The sequence below is a fragment of the Danio aesculapii genome, chromosome 18, assembly GCF_903798145.1.
Source record: "Danio aesculapii chromosome 18, fDanAes4.1, whole genome shotgun sequence".
NCBI classification, from domain to species: domain Eukaryota; kingdom Metazoa; phylum Chordata; class Actinopteri; order Cypriniformes; family Danionidae; genus Danio; species Danio aesculapii.
The window spans coordinates 53601496-53621285 of record NC_079452.1 but is presented as its reverse complement, the minus strand read 5'-3'; the positions used below and the strand labels follow the sequence as shown (position 1 = coordinate 53621285).

Below are 19790 nucleotides of genomic sequence, written 5' to 3'. Positions count from 1 at the left end.
TCACTGCATTTATGTTTTTATTTCAGGGACAGATAATGTACGTTTCTAGTAGAATGTCCATTATGCAGTAATATAAGCGTTTTCTCTTGATTGATTCAGTTATGCTGCCAATTGAACAAATTTGAGGCTCACAAAACAAAAACAAACAGCGATTCATCTTTGTAGCATTACTACTACCTTTGTCCAGCATCTTATTGGACAACAATGACCTCCAAACACGCAGCAGCACCCCAATCTTTCATTGTCCATTTCAAGCGCGTCCTTATTTGGTGAACCACATCATTGGCTAGAAGGCGCGTCAATCAGCCTTTATGGTCCCGCCTCCTTGCTCAAATATCAAGCGGTGAATGGTCAACAGTCGGGCTGGCTGCTACTGTCTGCTCGTAACCACAGCGACTTAATCTGGACCTGGATGCTCGCCGGAGGAACCTGTTCGCAAAAACAAAACCCCAAACACTCTCCCGAACAACTGCGGCGTTCATGTCAGCGGATAAAGATGCTGCGGGCTTCGGTTAGCGCGTTTCACCTGGGCGACCGGAGAGTTTGGTGGATGTGACATTGCTGGAGGTTTTTGTTCTGGTCCCGGACGCAGACCAGCGTTGATCGTGAGCGCAGAGATGATGTTGAGTCGCCTGATGAGTGGCAGCGTCAGAAACCTGGAGCGGGAATACATGTGCACGGTCAGACTGCTGGACGATACGGAGTATACCTGCACCATTCAGGTCAGTCTCAACAGCGGCACCTGTGCTGCCGAAAAAACGCGATCAGCAGACCTTTTGTTGCAGGCTGAGAGAAGCGTGCGCAGTGGGTTTTAACAGCAGGTGCCAGCAGCTTCCCCCCTAAAACCAGCTCTCCTTCGAAAACAGCACATCTCTGTGAGCTGCGATAGATTGGTTTTTGGATAGAGTGGGCTTGTTTTGCTCTCGTCTTGACTATTGTCGATGTGTTGCATTCTCGTAAACCAGAACACAGCACTCTGTAGTGCTGCTTCTACTGTAGTGGAATCTAGAAGCTGGTTTGTTTATGGTTTGTGTGCTAGCAGTTTATATTATACGAGAGCATCCTCAAATATTTTTGGACTCATAATGGGTAGGCTGAATATGTTTTTGAAGCGTCCTGAGGGATTCAGGGGTCGGTGTAAAAGAGTAGTTCACCCAAAAATAAAACGTCTTCGTGAAACATAAGTTTAACGTTAAGAAAAAAAAAAAAAAAACTGATGCTATGAGAGCAAATGGTGACTGAGGCTGTCAGTCACTAATATTCTGTCTAACATCTCCACGCCAAGCATGACAGATTTTTACTTTTCAAGTGGATTCTATGGCAATAACTTTACTTTTGTGTGCACTCAGGTCTGGACTGGGTATTTGAGACAGTCCTAAGGGACTTTTTTGGTGTGAAGAAATAGTTCACCTAAAAATAAAAAAGTCGGTCGTTGTTTAGTTAGCTCAGAATTATTATTATTTTGTCTGTAGAGCACAAATGGAGATGTTTATGGAAAAGTATGGCCAAAAATGAACATTTGCTGTAAATTTACTCACCTTCAGACCAACCAAAGTGTGAGTAACTTTTGTTGGTAGTTCATAAAATGCAAATTGATGGATATTGATACTTTGAGACTAAATAAACAAATATACAGGCAAAACAAAATGAATACTCATCACAGTGACAATACTTTGAAGATTTAGAAAGTGAAACAATCAGTCTGTGCAAGTGCGAAACTATTAATTTAATCACAGTTTAAGTGTACACGATAAAATCCAAGTGAACAACAGATTTTTCATTTTCGGGTGAATTATGTTCTTAACTTGTGCCTGGATTCTGAACAAGAATGCATCAGAAAATCTATTTGCTCATTGCACATGTCCCTTTTACAGTTTATTATCATAGGAGTGGGATTGCTTCATAAGCAGGAATATATTGTATGGATTCTGGAATGATGTCAACACTACACATCCATTAATAATGTACGCTTTGGTCTCCAAAACTGCCCCTTGGGCACTTGTAAATCAAGCAGTTTAGCAGAGCAGCATGGATGGATGGCTGCTAAGCACCGGCTGTACAGGAGTGTGTGAAATCCGACAGATTATAGGTCTGTTACTCAGTGATGAACGAGTGTTACATCATAAACACTGGGGAAAGAGAAACTGCAACCAAACCTAACTATTTCAGTCTTCTCAGTTGATCCTAGCTGACTTTTGTCTCAGTGGACCAACACTATGAATATTTTTGTATTTTATTTTAATTTACAAAAAATCACACTTGAGGTTTTATTTATGCTTAATATATTGGGAGATTTCTAGTTGAACTTTATTTTGTTTTGATTTTGTATAATTTATTCTTGTTAAAATTATGTTAAATATAGTACACCTTATTAGCCCAAAAAGCCTGTATGTCACACTATTGTCATAATTATACTGACATAATGCACATTTAAAAGTGTTTTAAACAATTTCAGATTTCAATAGTACTAATTTAGCACATTTTATCTTCAATAATACCAAATTAATTTAAATTTGTGTTTTCATTAGTATTAAATTCCTTTAGCATTTTAGAATACACATTTCATGTTAGTGATCAACTGCTAATTACACAGCATCATTTTTCAACCAAAAACTGAAAAAATTTTATACATTGTGGGCATTTTTTTATGGCCAATTGTGAATTTGTGGTTAAATAATTTCCAGTTTTAATATTGAAATGATTTACAGTGCACAATTGAATGCCTTTTTTGACTTTTTTCAGAATATTGATGTATTCCATGATTCATATTTAAAAAAAAAAAGTTACATAAGCAACTATTTTCTTTATTAATATTTATATTAATCATGATTCATAAATTATTATAATTAGTTCCCTGCAATCTTGAATGTTGTTAAATAATTTCCAGGTTTTCACCACAAGACTTTTTAATTAATTTTTGTTGTTTAAAGCAGAGCAGAAAAATAGAATAAAAATATTGCTAAGTTTTTAATAAGAGATAATTAAATGAGACGTGCATAATTTTCTTTCAATAGGAGACTTAAGACCTACAATTGCCTTTTTTCCCCTCATCTGAGGCTGTTTGTGTTTCTTAGAGGATTTCTTTTGTTTCATGTGTAGCTTGAAATGAAGTGGGAGCTCGCAGATCGCTTTCCATTACAGTCAGTCTGAGAGCATCCTATTCCTCAGCGCTCTGAAGTCTGAGAGGACTGTGGCTCCTGGATGACACACACTCCCTCGGGGCTTTCATACGCTTTCGACACATCAAGACAATCGTTGCGTGTTAGAAAGGATTAGAAGAAGGAAAACAGAGGAATTTTGAAATGTCGTTTATGAGAAGTAGTGTTATTGTGGAAGATCCACATTTTGTTGACCTGTTGATGTTTAAAGACCTGCAGGGATTAGGGCTGTGTAAATTGATATTATATATCGCATGGACAAAATGAAAAGTCTATAATTTCCTATTATCATTTCAGTCATAAAATACATGGTTTATTGTAATACTGGTTTATAAATTGTATGAGTGCAATATTACACAACATTACAGGGATTTAGACAGATACATAATTGCATTGTGAGAAAGTTGCAATTTTAAAAGTACAATGTTTACGTTTCGCATTTTATTAAGCAATATATATATATATATTTATATATACAGTTGAAGTCAAAATTATTAGCCCCCTGAATATTATTACCCCCCTGTTTATTTTTTTTTTCTTCAATTTCTGTTTAATGGAGAGAAAAGAATTTATACATATTATATTTAATAATATATTTAAAATGTATATTACATTTAATAACTCATCACTAATAACTGATTATTATGAATAACGATTATTTTATCTTCGTCATGATGACAGTAAATAATATTTGACTAGATATTTTTCAAGACACTTCTGTACAGCTTAAAGTGACATTAAAAGGCTTAACTAGGTTAATCAGGTTAATTAGGCAGGTTGGGGTAATTAGGCAAGTTATTGTATAACAATGGTTTGTTCTGTAGACTATCAAAAAAAAAAAAAATAGCCAAAGAGCTAATAATTTTGACCTTAAAATGGCTTTTAAAAAATTAAAAACGGCTTTTATTTTAGCGGAAATAAAACAAATAAGACTTTCTTCAGAAGAAAAAATATTATCAGATATACTGTGAAAATTTCCTTGCTCTGTTAAACATAATTTGGGAAATATTTAAAAAAGAAAAAAATTCAAAGGGGGGCTAATAATTCTGACTTCAACTGTGTATATATATATATAGATATAGATATAGATCTATCTATCTATCGATCGATCGATCGATCGATCTATAGATATATATATATATACTACCGGTCAAAAGTTTGGGGTCAGTAGTTTTTAAAATAAGCTTCTCTTGCTCACCAAAGCTGCATTTATTTAATCAAAAATACAGTACAAATTGTAAAATTGTGAAATAATATTGCACTAAAATAAGTAAATAAGTTTATTTATAATTGTTCAGTAGTTTATAATTTTAATTTAATAATTTATTTAAGTGATTTTAAAGATGATTTTTCAACTTCACATCTTCACTGTCACATGATTCTTCAGAAATCACTCTGTTATTATTATTACTATTATTAATATTATTAATATTATTAATGTAATAGTAATAAAAGCAATGATGACTAGAGTAATAATTTCATTTGAAACTTGTAGTTACTTTAAACTTGCCGTTATTTAAAATTTTATTTTAGTAATATGGTAGTTTAAATTATTATTTTTTTTTATATATATGTTAACAGTTCAACCATTTTTTATATTTAATAAATGCCACCTTGATGAACTGAATAAACAAAACTGACCCCAAACTTGACTGGTAGTGTATAAATATATATTTTTACATTTTTATGTTGGCCCTTTTCAAAAGTGTTTTATAGTTTATTAATATTTATTTATATTCAAACATTTGCCCTGAAGTTCTAAATAAAGTGAAAAATATGATCACATATAAATGTGTACATTTCTGTATATGCTTTATATATATATATATATATATATATATATATATATATATATATATATATATATATATATATATATATATATATATATATATATATATATATATATATATATATATATATATATATATATATATATATATAGTAATTTACATCTGGCCAATATATATAAACTATTAATTGATTTAACTTACAAAAAATGGAAATGTATTGTGATATGTATTGTTGTCAGGATAAAAGATTCTTTAGATTGGGATATAAGCCATTTTTACAGTAAAAGTGAAAAGGTTTTTAGTAAATTTGAATGGGATATATGTATATTTCAGATTGAGATGTGATGTGATGATAAGGCTCTGTTATCATGTTCTGATTGCATGTACTTTTCTTTTGGCTTTGTGAAAAGACAAATTTAATGAAGCTGTGTAAAATGTAAAATACATATTATATCATTCAGATTCATCTCACAATTTAACTATATTTGCTTATTGTGATCCCCCCCCCACCTGTACATAAAAATGTATTAATGCACACTAAGAATGGTAATGCATATCACAATAAGATTATGCATAAGTAGCATTAACTAAATTATCTTATATAACACAGAACATCCCAAATGTGCACTACTCATAGGAAAAGAGAAAATGATTTGTTTGATACACAATAAATGGGGGTGGCACAGAGGCTCAGTGGTTAGCACTGCCGCCTCACAGCAAAAAGGTCGCTGGTTCGAGTCCCGGCTGGACCAGTTGGCATTTCTGTGTGGCATTTACATGTTCTCTCCGTGTTTGCGTGGGTTTCCTCTGGGTGCTCCAGTTTACCCCACAGTCCAAAGAAATGAATGAATGAATTTGGTAAACACAATTTGCTGTAGTCTATGAGTGCATGTGTAAATGTGAGAGTGTATGGTTGTTTCCCAGTACTGGGTTGCGGGAGGAAGGGTATACACTATTTAAAAGAATTGCCAGAGTAATTGGTGGTTCATTCCGCTGTGGTGAGAAAGTGAGTCAATTTGGTAGAAACTGTCAAATACATTTTTACATAAAAGATTAACTACCTATTTATACAGTGTTAATACACTCATGTTTTAAAGTACTAACATCTATAAATTACACTGAAATAAACACAACCAAAAGCAGGTGACTTTGAGACAGTGATATGAGCCAGCACTCATCACTAACACCTTTTCCACAAGCACTTTTTAAAATTGCAAATTTTAACCTTAGTGAAAGTTTATCATTTGCATGTGTTTTTGAGGTCTGTGACAGCGAGAGCATTTCAAGGTAGTTTAAACCATTTGTGTATAAGAAATGATATTGTTTGTTGCTTAAATATTAATTGTAATTATTTACACAATGAAGATTATACAGTGTTATTTTAGATTAGATTATTACAGATAAACATAGACTCACCGGCCACTTTATTAGGTTAGCAATACATTACAGATAAACATACACTCACCGGCCACTTTATTAGGTACACCTTGCTTATACCGGATTGGACCCACTTTTGCCTTCAGAACTGCCTTAATCCTTAGTGGCATAGATTCAACAAGATTCTGGAAGCATTCCTCAGAGATTTTGGTCCATATTGACATGACAGCATCACGCAGTTGCCACAGATTTGTCGGCTGCACATCCATGATGTAAATCTCCCGTTCCACCACATCCCAAAGGTGCTCTATTGGATTGAGATCTGGTGACCGTTGGAGGCCATTAGAGTACAGTGAAGTTATTGTCATGTTCAAGAAACCAGTTTGAGATGATTCACTCTTTATGACATGGCGTGTTATCCTGCTGGAAGTAGCCATCAGAAGATAGGTACACTGTTGTCATAAAGGGATGGACATGGTCAGCAACAATACTCAGGTAGGCTGTGGCATTGACTCGATGCTCAGTTGGTACTAATGGGCCCAAAGTGTTCCAAGAAAATATCCACCACACCAATACACCACCACCACCAGCCTGGACTTTTAAGGCAAGGCAGTATGGATCCATGCTTTCATATTGTTGACGCCAAATTCTGACCCTACCATCCGAATGACGCAGCAGAAATCGAGACTCATCGAGACTCTTTTGTGTACTTCGGTTGTAACAAGTGGTTATTTGAGTTACAGTTGCCTTTATCAGCTCAAACCAGTCTGGCCATTCTCCTTTGACCTCTGGCATCAACAAGGCATTTGCGCCCACAGAACTGCTGCTCAGTGCATGTTTTCTCTTTTTCAGACCATTCTCTGTAAACCCTAGAGATGGTTGTGCATGAATATCTCAGAAGATCTGTGGTTTCTGAAATACTCAGACCAACCCGTCTGGCACCAACAACTATACCATGTTCAAAGTCACTTAAATCATCTTTCTTCCTCATTCTGATGTTCAGTTTGAACTGCAGCAGATCGTCTTGACCATGTCTACATGCCTAAATGAATTGAGTTGTTGCCATGTGATTGGCTGATTAGAAATTTGCGTTAACAAGCAGTTGGGCAGGTGTACCTAATAAAGTGGCTGGTGAGTGTAATGTTGCAATGTAATTTTGCAAAAAAAGTGGAGAAAAATGCAGGGAATTCTAGGGAAGTAAATTTACAGTTATTTACTGTATGTATTAAGGAAACTTACTGTAAACCAAGTAAAGATTATTTTAATCATTAAAACTAAAGAAACACAATTGTGCCAAATTTTCAATGCTAAAATGACCCAATAAAAGGTCTTCCATGTATTTTTGAGAATGTTAATTGTATCCGGGCTGTGCGTGTCTGTAGCGAGCGGCAGGCAGGAGGTGAGCAGCAGGGCTGATATAGAGCTGGAGTGGCTCCAGTGTAGCCAGCAGCAGGTGTGCCGTGTGCAGCAGTGCTGTGTTGTTTGGCACGGTGACGTAATGGAGGAGAGACTGTGACAGAGCGGGCTGCCAGCTCTCTCTCTCTCTCTCTCTCTCTCTCTCTCTCTCTCTCTCTTTCTCTCTCTCTTTCTCTCTTTCTCTCTTTCTCTCTCTCTCTCTGCGAACAGGGAAATAATCCACACTCACTAGTTTGGGCAGCTGAGGTTGAGAGTGCACAGTCATTGTTTAACGTCCTTTCTGCCTTCTTCTGGCCCTGCTACACTGGTCTCAGGCCTGTCAGTTTGGCCTCGGGGTTCCAGGACACCTAGTCCGGGGAAGGAACAAGTGAAAGGCGGAACTAGGTCACCCTTTTATTCTCTCCCTCACTCTCTCCCTCTTTACCCCAAATATCTTGTTCCCTCTATACTGAGATTCAGTCCCTCCAGGAAGTGCTTTCATCACGAGCAGATAGTTTCTTTTAAAGCTCCCCGGTGACTTCAAACCTGATGTGAATTGGCGTAGCTTGCGTGTTTCTTTTAACAGTCAACACAGCAGATGTACCGTTTGTTTGACATACTGTAGATAGCAGCTCGGTGGAAGATTTGTACAATTTACATGTCGCTAATGTACTTTTTCAAAACTCAAGTCCATGTTTCTGTGCCGCAGTGAACGTGAAATTGAAGGTGTGATATGGAAATCTGAACGACACAATTAAATGTGTTAAGTGTAACATGTTGAATCTGGGAGATGCTGACTATACAGAGTTTGAAATGGGTTTATTTATGTACGCGGGCTGCATTTAAAGGGAAGGTTCACTTGAAAAGGAATGTAGTTTTTATTATTTCACATCCAACATGAAGGGAATGATTCTTTACGGTGAATGCAAAATGCTGACCAAGGGCTTTTAGACTCTACAAAAATGACAACAAAGTACCATAAAAATATTGTAAGTCAAATGACTCCGGACTACTCATTCAGCTAAAGCTGCACAAAATTGAAAAAAAAAAAAAAAAAAAACCTGACAGTGCAGTATACAAAAATACATTTTGTTTTCAATAGAAGCTGAATTTGAATAGAATTAATAAATCTAGATTGACTACACCGTAAAAAATATCTGTTAATTAACATTTTTCATATTTTGTGGTTCACAAGTGTTTTCCATTGGCAATTGCATTTTGCAACCTTGATCTCTGCTTTGTCAACTTTTGATGTTGAAAATTCAACTTTACAGTTCAACTAAGTGACTTTTATTGACATTTTAGTAGTTTAAAATAATATAAGACATACAGTAATATAGAGAGAAATAAGTTTGTAAAATAACAGAAGGTGTACTAGCAGTTTATTACAAGGTTTCTGTCCCATAACATACAACACCAACCCAGATATTATATTTACACTATTAAAAATGTTATAAACTGTAATGTTCAAGGGAAAAACAACATGGGGGACATAAACAAAAAGGTTGTGGGTGGTGGATTTCCCAAGAGAAACAAACAAAGAAAAAAAACTTATGCTAAAATTCCCCTTCAGTCTACAACCAAATGTGGACACTACACTGTAAACCCTGCTGTTGTCATTACTAAAGATATTAAGTTAATATAACTTGACGTTACTTAAAATGCCAAGATGAGGCATCAAAACTTAAAAAGGTGTGTTTAACTTACTCATTAGGCAGCAAAAAAGTTCTCTGAACTTAACATTTTAATTGCTTTAAATGATTTACCATGTCTCTGTTTAAAATTATTGGTTGCGCTTGAAATTCTGCCTTGACAACCACGCTGATTGGTCGATATGTTATATGACACAAGGTTGTCATTTTGCTTGTGATGCTGAATTTTGCTGAAGCGTAGCAGGACAGAGGCACTACCTGAACCCATCTGAAGAAAGAGAAAAGTTAAATTAGTAAGTAGATATGTAAATGCTTCTGTACATTTTTCTTAATTGATATACACGCAGGTGTGACACAGTGGTGCAGTGGTTAGCACTGTCGCCTCACAGCAAGACGGTTGCTAGTTTGAGTCCCGGCTGGGTTAGTTGGCATTTCTGTGTGGAGTTTGCATGTTGTCTCTATGCTGGTGTAGGTTATCCTCCAAGTGCTCCGGTTTTCCCCACAGTCCAAAAACATATGCTATAGATGAATTGGGTAAGCTAAATTGTCCATAGTGTATGTGTTTATATCCTGGTCTGTATGTGTGTATATTCTGGTTGGGGGTTTAGCATTAAACTAACGACCCACCTCGTAAAAATAAGATGTTATGAAACACCGGCATGGTGCAGCTAAATATCAACTTCGATATAAACAGCTCTGGGAGTAAGTAAAGAATATAAAAGCTGAAAAATGTGGAAGTTTAATCTATTAGCCATTTTAGGTTATTTGCACATAAATATTTAATTAAACAATTAATTGAGTTGTTGATTTCCCATCACTCAAACGAACTGAGGGAATCACAAACATCAAATCATTTGAGTAGTCTCAACTTAGAATAGATTTATTATAGAAAAAAGTAGCAATTTAAATGAGCATCTCTCGGGGTGTCCACAGGCCAAAATTACAAACAAAAGAATCTGTAAATAAGAATCAAAGTAAATAAAGAATCAAAGTAAATAAACTAAATTACCTATAAATCTTTAAAGAAAAAATACAGGAAGCTTACCTTCCTTCCTGAACATAAAGTCAAAAGTAATCAAATAAATAGGCAGGCCACCCCTACAAGCTCAAACGCTCAAGAAGTTGCAAGCATACATGGACATTTGTACAAGAATAAAGGTTGGTCGTCGGCCGAAGGAGTAGGGAAATCCAGGCATCATTGACCAGCAGCCAATCAGAGCCCAGACCACATTAAAATGGGAGCCTATGGGATAACACAAAACAACACAAGAAGGCGGGACAAAGAAAAAGACTATTTACTATAGTAATTTATAGGAAATACTAGTGTTTTTTAACCATACTAACACTGACGTCCGTCCGTCCGTCCGTCTGTCCATCCATCCACTCACTTGTGACCCCCAAAATGGTAATTCCAGTGACTTGCGACCCCCACTATCCTTGTAGGTGGTTAGAAACATACAAACATTGCACACAACGGTGCACACACACACCAGTAGAAACTACATAAACGAGCTTATTGACAACACAAAAAAGTGCAACAGTTTAACAGCCGTATAATTTTTTATAGTCATTATTCATTTGTTTCATTTACAGTTTTTCTCAGTCGCTTTGGTGCATTTCTCACAACACTATTTACATTTGCACAACAGTTAATGCATTTCTCAAAACAATTAGTACAAACTGCAAAACCTAGTTGATAACCTTCAAAAGCGTGTCACTTGCCCAAAATGTCTTATCTAAAAAAAGAAACCAAATTTTTATGCTGTTTATACATTTTATATAATTGTATTTGTACTGTTTTTAAGCTTTAAATTATATTTTAATATGGTTTGAATTCACATTGTAACTACTTTAGTTGATATGGTTTATGGCATATTGGTTTAACGTGTACTTTATTATTAATTGTGATGTTATATTGTAAATCCTCGTGTCATTTTCTCAATTGAATTTAAATGGATGTAGCTTATCACCTAAAAAGTTACCTAAAAGTGCCTAGCTCATGACTCTGAAAGTTCAGTTGTCTTGAATAATGTATGGTCTCTGTGTGTGTGAGGGATGAGCTCTCCTCTCATCATAAGATGCTTTTGCAGATGCAGTCTGAATTTGACTGAGGCTGCAGCTCTTCGCGTCCCTTTCCCTCGCTGTAGTTCTCAGTGATTGCTGGCAATTTACAAGCTTCTCACATCTACAGGTCACAGTGAAAAAGCACACAGACAACCACAGCTAGGCTGCTGTTAACACTGAGAACATGAGTGTGTGTGTATGTGTTTGTGTGTGCTTGAGTGGGATGAGAGAGAAAGGGAATCACAAATTAGCACACACATCACACGCATGTAATTATCCTCTAAATACAAACACAAATAATGGAGTATTTGTGCTTTTAAGGCAAGAAACTGCAGGTGAATAGGGTAAAATATAAGACTGCAAAATAGCCTTTAATTAACCAGTTCCATATTTTGTAATTCTCTGTTTTATTATTTTATTATTATTTTTATGGCTATAAATTGAATTAAGGGACCTTGATCTCTGCTCTGTCAACTTTTGATGCTGAAAATTCAACTGTGCAGTCTAACAATGTGATTTTTATTGACATTTTGATGTTGTATAATAAATAATGTAATAGAAAATTAAGACAGAAAAGTACTGGCAGTTTATTACCAGGTTTTTGTACAATAATTTTAACATCAACTATAATATATCACTAAAATTGTCAATAAAAGTCACTTTTTAACAGTAAAGTTGTTGTTCATGGTCCCATAATGTACTTTAAAAGCATAAATAACTAAGAAAAAAATATTAACGGCTCTATTTTTTTCTAAAGCACTAAAGCACAAACGCTTAAGGGTATGTACGAATCCAATTTTGCTATTTTAAGGGTGGAAAAATATGCTGTGCGCCGTGGTGCATGGTCTAACAGGGTTGTGCTTATTCTCCTAATGAGTTATGGGTGTGTTAATGTGCATTAAACCATTCAGAGTTTGATCTCCCATTCCCTTTAAGAGTCATTTACTATTTACATGGCGGATTTTGTGAGTACAAAAACTACTGAAAAACTGAGTTATATCCAAACACACATCCTATTCTTATGCCCCATATGGTGATGCATACGTCTCCAAAACCCGACAGGTGGACACATCTTAACTTGTTTTTATTAAAACAAATATAAATATGCATATAATAAATAATACTGCTAATAATAATACTTTCAGTCCACAAAGTATAGCAAATGAATTTGCTATTTAAACAACGTGGCACAAAACGTTAAAATTACAGTTGCACTGGTCTGAAAATAAAAGCAAATTTGCGTCTGACACGTATAATGTATGGTGTACGATGTCCCTAAATCACAAAATTGTAAATGTGTTGTATTTGAAGGAATTACCGAGAGGATTTTAGGTATCGCTGTTTACTGCTCAGTAATTCTGTACTCAGTTATTTAGTAAATACTGCAAAGTTGGAAAAACAAAGAATAAAATAAATGAGTCCTATATTTAGGAAATATTGCTGAAAATATTTTAGAATATACACTATGTGTAAAATTGTACATGCTGTTGAAGTGGAGATGTACAGTACTGTATGGCTATGTACAGGGGGAAAAATCATTTTGAGAAGACATCTTTTAAATATTCATCGTAATTTAAATCTACAGAAAAAAATACAGTGCTATAGACATTTTAAGAAAAGCCAGCAGTTTCTCACTTTAAGTTTGAGATAAATGAAATGGGCTTTTCTAGTCGTTATTCGATTTGTTCCTTGGTAGGGTTTCCAGCATTATAGTCCTGTGAGAACATGCGGGCATCTCCGCTTATCATCACTTCTTGTGTTTTGTACCCTGGAACTCTAATTAGCACTAATTGCAAGTGCACTCAACCATGCTGAAGATGCATCTCTCAAACCCATTGCCACATTGCTCTTTGTAACCATGAGATTTGTTGAGGAAATGCTTTTGAGAGGCATTCTTGCATTTTAGAGGGAAAATGCGAGTTGTGTGTCAGCCATTTCTGGAAGAACATGCTGTGTTATTTTTAGGTGAATGATCCCACTATGTAAAACATGAGCATGTTTGTGGTTCAAGCATCAGGTACTTGCCTCTAGAATCACTCAAGCACAATTAGATTACAGGGCCTGGGAAGAATCAAAGCATTGCCTCTGATCCCAAATTTCAATATTGTTCTCAAGAGAATAACACTTATTTTTATCAGAATATTGTTCTAATATAATATAATATAATATAATATAATATAATATAATATAATATAATATAATATAATATAATATAATATAATATAATATAATATAATATAACTCTATATAATATAATGCTAAGGGATTATCAATGGATTGCTGTGCATTAAAGGATTTAAAATGCATGACGTGTAGACAAAGAAATGAAAATTGTCTTCACAAAGTACATTTACAATCCTTTAATGCACGGCAAGCTGTTGATGTCTGCTCATTTCGTGGTCATTTGTTGTAAAACTAGTTTTGCAGCGCAATATTTGACTGAATTTTCATCCTTTATGACATGTAGATCCTCTAATCCCCGCTTCGAATAAGTCACAGGCAGACAGAGAGTGAGCGCACACAAGAGAGAGACTGTGTTTGTGTGCGAAAAAGACACGGACATGTCATAGCTCATAGTAACCTGTGTTAGCTACCTCTTCACAAATGTTTTTGAGCATATTTACCAATTGGTTAATCACTACCAAGTCTCTAGTGCAGCTCATGTTAATTTCTCAAGATTACACAGATGAATGAATTCTCCAGCAACTGTCACTATGGTTACTATTACTACTAATGGTTTAGGGAAACACATTTAATTTAAACTACCTGTGCATTCAGAATCAATCTTAAATCAGCCAGTTAAAATTTCAACATTCCTTGGAGTAATAATATAATATAATATAATATAATATAATATAATATAATATAATATAATATAATATAATATAATATAATATAATATAATGTAATGTAATATAATATAATATAATATAATATAATATAATATAATATAATATAATATAATGTAATGTAATGTAATGTAATGTAATGTAATATAATATAATATAATAAAGTATTTGTGCTTGTTTATTTATTAATTAGTACCATTAATATCATTTTAATCTAATTTGTCCAAAAATCCTGTTTCACGTACAATAACTGTCTATTAAACATCAAATATGTCCTTATAAACTTGTTACAGTGTTAAAACTAAGTAAAGTTTTACATCCCTACATTATGTAAGCAGCCAAAATCTAAATAAAAGATTTCTTTAACCCACCAATTTTCTCTGTGTTTTACAATATAAATGAGTAATCACCACAGATTCTTTTATTGGGTAATTCATGCAATATTTTTTGTGTGCGGTGTATCTAATGATTGTAATCGTGATTCTAAAATGGGTTTGAGCCCTGATTTACCGCTCTTTGGCCTCCTCCATGTCAGAAATCATCTTCTGAGCGGATGATGAATGAAATTAATGGCTCTGTAATCTCCAGCTGCTTTATAAAACAGCGCATGTGTGAGAGAATGTGTCGGCTGGTTTAATAACGATACAAAACTGCCAGTTTATATGGTGTTTGTGTGTGTGCATGTGTGTCATGTATATTTCTGTGCATGTAGGAGGCTGAAGAGGACTTGAGTAAAGAAATCTCACTCATAATAATCCCTGGCCCTTTAAGGAGCTTTATTTTGAACAGCTCAGGCTAAAAGTGGGATGTGTGTGTCTTCCTCATCATGACTTTCTGCCTGTCAAACCCTTGCGTTGGCTATGTGAAAGACGTCTCCTTATAATTATGTTGCTACTTATAGATAAAAAAAAGCCCATGTTGATAATCCTTGAAGTGGAGATGTCCGTTCTGAACTCTCAAACTGCTGTCATGGATGAAGAAGAGCTTAAAAAGCTGGTTATTATTGAGGAAATATCACAAAATATAGCCTCCCACAAGGCCTTTCTTAACACACTGTTATGTGAAAGTATTTCTTTTTAATATACACTGTTGTCTAAAAGATTTTAAGCTTATTTATAACACTTGGGATTTTGAGAAATTCAAATCAAAGTTATTATATAAACCAGAAGACTAAATATTTCAAATTTATAGAGTGGAGGAACTATTTTATAAGCATTTTAGCAGTTCCGGTTCCCTCGTCCCAAAGTCAATGGGTTTTTTGAATGGGATGTTGATTAAATTGCTTAAAATTGGTTTGTGGCTACCATGAACTCAAGAGACTTTCATCTTTTATTCTACGACATAAAGCACACCAGATTCCATTTCATTCTTGTTTTTTAAATTGGTTACACTTCCTTAAAAATATGGCTGCTATCAAGTTGCTAAATGGCACTATACAAGCGGTGTCGTGGACATTATACTGTACATCATCGAGATGAACTGGTCTGGAAAGCAGCTCACTTGTGTTGGATGTTTGGATTTGTCTGTTATTTAAGTATTTTCATTAATAGTATTTCTCCCAAAAATAGTCCCAAGTTTTCTCCCTCTCAGCAGATTATTTTCACTGTAGAACATTGTATTGAATTGTAGATATAAACCTATGAAAAAGCAACGAGCTTTAAATTTAGAGCAACAGTGTTTACACGCTATATCCAAAAGTGTTATGTTATGAAAGAAGTGTTTGCCATTTGATGCAAGTGCTTTATTCTGACATGTGTTTATGGCATTTTGAATGCAGTGTTACATTTTGAAGGAGATGTGAGGCATTTCGCATTTAGTGTGTGCAGTTTGAAAAAAATGATGCTGTTTTGAAAACGTGTGTCAGTAGTTGGAAAAAAAGTGTAATTAAAATAAATGATTGTCTTCTGCTTTCTTTATTACTTTCAAAACACAGATTTTATGACAACACAATAAAAAACCCCATACATGCCTTAGGAACGGTATAACAGAAAATATTAGCAGTTTTAAACCCTTGACTTTTCCAAACCACGGTAAACCTTGAAACTGGTTATCAGCTCATGCCTAATTGCAGATTTTCCCTTTCGATCACAGAAGTCGGCTGTTTTACATAAACAAAAATGCATGTTGATGACTGGGTGTTAAGTTCACTAGCAGTTATGCTTGGCATCTTTTTCCATAGATTAATTATTTTAACAGTATTTTTAATAATTCATTATGCTAAGTAACTGGTATGACTTATTAAATAATTATTAACAATTTAAAAAGTATAATTTAAAATTATTTAAAATGTATGCTCTACATCAATAGTTCTCAACTGGTGGGTCGCAACCCAAAAGTGGGTCACGGGAACATTTTCAGTGGGTCGCGGAGTGTGTGGTCAAAAAAAACAACAAAAGTTTAATTTTTAACTTATTTTGCTTATACCAGACTTTTATTTTGAAATGCACGTGTGTAATTTCATTTAATTATAGCAACAAATATGTCGAAGCGCAAGTACGACCCCGATTATGTAAAGTATGGATTTACAAATATTGACTACAAAAAACCTCAGTGTGTCATATGTAGTGAGATGCTCTCACAAGAGAGCATGAAACCTTCTAAGTTACAAAGAAATTTAGAACCCAAACATCCCGGTTGCAAGGACAAACCTGTGGACTATTTTCAAAGACGACTCCAAGAGCTGAGGGCATCACAAAAGTGCATACATTTTGTTAAATGACAGCAATAAAATGTTGTTTATTTGTAAGTCTTGGTGATTTTCTTATGATTTATCTTACTACTTGTGTATGTTAACAAATAAATACAAATTATAATTCCTAAAATGACATAATAGTTCCTAAAAATTTGGGTCGCAGCTTGATGACCATGTGGGTCCCATGGCCAAACCAGTTGAGAACCATAGCTCTACATTATGTACAAAAGCATAAACATTTTCTTGATTAGTATAAAATAAATCCTACTTGCTTAATTAGTATGCAAGTTTAAGTACATGCTAAGTGTGTGAACTTGCTTAGTATGTAAATTTGCAAGCAGAAGTTTATTGAAATTCACCAAGAACAAGGAGGCGATGGTTCCTCAAGTTAATCCAACAGCAAGGCTCTGAGTGCTGAAATGCGCATGGTATCGGGGTCTTCGCAGTTGCTAGAGTGACTCCCCAACAACACGGTCAATCGTGTTGGCTGATAGTGTGCATGTCTCTCTGTGCACACACTGCAACAATAGACAAATGCTTCTTACACTCTAGAAAAATAGATGGAATCTTGTTGTTCACACAGTGACCTTTCACTACAGTGGCTTGTAATGGAAACCTGCCAGTAATGTGGAGGAAAGTGACAAAGACCTCAAGCTCTCAGTCTTTCCCCCTGTACCTGACCTCATTCCCTCTTTCCCACGCCAACTGATTCACTTACATTTCTGTTTACAACAAAAGCATTTGTGGAATTTGTAGAGGTAGCATTCGAAACTCCTCGGTTCATTACATTCAATTGATGTTTAAATATGCAATTGAGGCATCGTTTATTTAAAAATACACTAATTTGCAGTGATTTCTAGCCCAGAAAATCAGAACATTATAGAATAATTTGGGTTAAAAATTCCTTTTTCAAATAATTTTAATAAATGAAGAAGATTTCTGCATTTTTGTGACCCACAATGTTGGCAAAAATGTAATGAGATGAAATAATAATGCCTATGCTATTGCCCCAACCACATTACATGCCAACTAGGGTTAGGCGATGTTGATCAATTTGGCATCGTACAATGTCTAATGTGAAACATTGCGATGGACAATGGCATCATCGTCATAGGTGGCAGTGAATAATTATTATAAATAATTAATTAATTCATCACAAATGAATTATTTGTAGCCTACCATTTCAACTACCTGACCTGCATGGTCTTTGTTTTACCCATAACCAAATCATAAGTTAATAAAGATAAGTTACACACAAATTACCACCTGTCAATCACTTTCCGCAGGACTCTGGTATGAATAGGCAAAGTGATCTGTGTTGTTATAATGGTGTCTACAAATTTGGTTGGTAAAAAAGGTGCACAACCAACAGGAACCAACCAACAGTATCTGAGGTTTTTGCTAAAATTACTAGGTACAAGCATGAAAGCGAAAGATTGAAGCAGTGTACTGACGCTGTGACACAATACCTGATAGATTCAAAAGACCAAAGAGTCGTTAGATAGAGGCAAGATTAATTAAATATCATCATTTTCATTTTATAATGCCATCTTAAAACTAAGGCGTATTGGTGTAAATGGCGCCCTGTGTATTTTTGATTTAATAATTAACATAATTTACATGTATTATTTATAACGAAAAACAACAAGGTGTTTCTAAATATCAACTTTGATATAACTGGCCCTGGGAGTAAGTACTGTAAGTACATTTATTATTTAATATGCATATGCTGTGTATATGACACTTATTATTTTCTTTAGAACATTTTGTGTATATGTTAATGTTCTGTATTTGATATTCATCTGTATTAGTTACAAATAAGGAAAACAATAAAAAAGTCGTATAAGTTTACATTTAAAAATATATATATTTTCACATTTTCGAGTAAAAGTTTTTTTTTATCATTTTATTATTCCATTACTCAGACATTTCTGCAAACAGCACCAACATTTTAACTCTTTAAAAAATATTCAGAATTTGGTTTTGAATAAAACTGCAGTTTGGTGTTTGTAAGTGCTACTAAAGTGGAGATTTATGGCTTAGTGTAGGAGAAAAAGACTAATTAAAAAACTATTTACTAATTAAAAATGTAGTATTGGGTGCAGTTGCTTTTAAAAATTATTTATTACTTTTTATATAAACTTAAGCCTAGCTTAATCTTTAAAAAGAAAACAAAAATAACATAATACATACTTTCACGTTACTTCCCTTAAAAAGTCCAACATTTAATTTCTTAAAAAAATAAAGTGACTCTGATTCGAGCCCCGGCTGGGTCAGTTGACATTTTTGTGTGGAGTTTGCATGTTCACCCCGTGTTTGCGTGGGTTTCCTCCGGGTGCTCCGGTTTCCCCCACAGTCCAAAGACACAGGTAAATTAAATAAGCTAAATTGGCCGTAGTGTATGTGAGTAAATGCAAGAGTGTATGGGTGTTTCCCAGTGTTGGGTTGCGACTGGAAGGGCATCCGTTGCTCCGATGGATCGGCCAGAGATCGGTATCAGCCGGTAATCACATTTCACGACTCGATCAGTACTCACTAATTTGTCTCTCTGTCTTTTTCTTTCTCTCTCTTTCTCTCTCTCTCGTTCTCACTCTCATTGTATGATCGAGCTGCTGTGAGGCTTTTTGGTACTGCGATCATTGTGCAGCTGTCTGGCAAAATTAAGCCTTTTTACATATAAGAACTTAAAGCTCTGTGTTTTCAACAAAATTGCAAGTTCACTAAAAGTATTAGGGAAATAAAACACTTCTTTTTTTTACTTGAATATTTAATAACGTAACTTTTTATAATATACTTGCACTAAACAGTAG

General features: G+C 34.6%; 1 protein-coding gene across 1 annotated transcript in view; it reads left to right on the top strand.

The window, feature by feature from the left end:
* The first annotated feature begins 387 nt into the window (after nt 1-387).
* Nucleotides 388-19790, top strand: part of LOC130245949 (FERM domain-containing protein 5) — a 238060-nt gene continuing 218657 nt past the window's right edge. The window contains exon 1 of the mRNA XM_056478742.1: nt 388-722. Coding sequence (XP_056334717.1) covers nt 618-722 — 105 coding nt within the window. The 5' untranslated portion in view covers nt 388-617. The remainder of the gene's footprint in view (nt 723-19790) is intronic.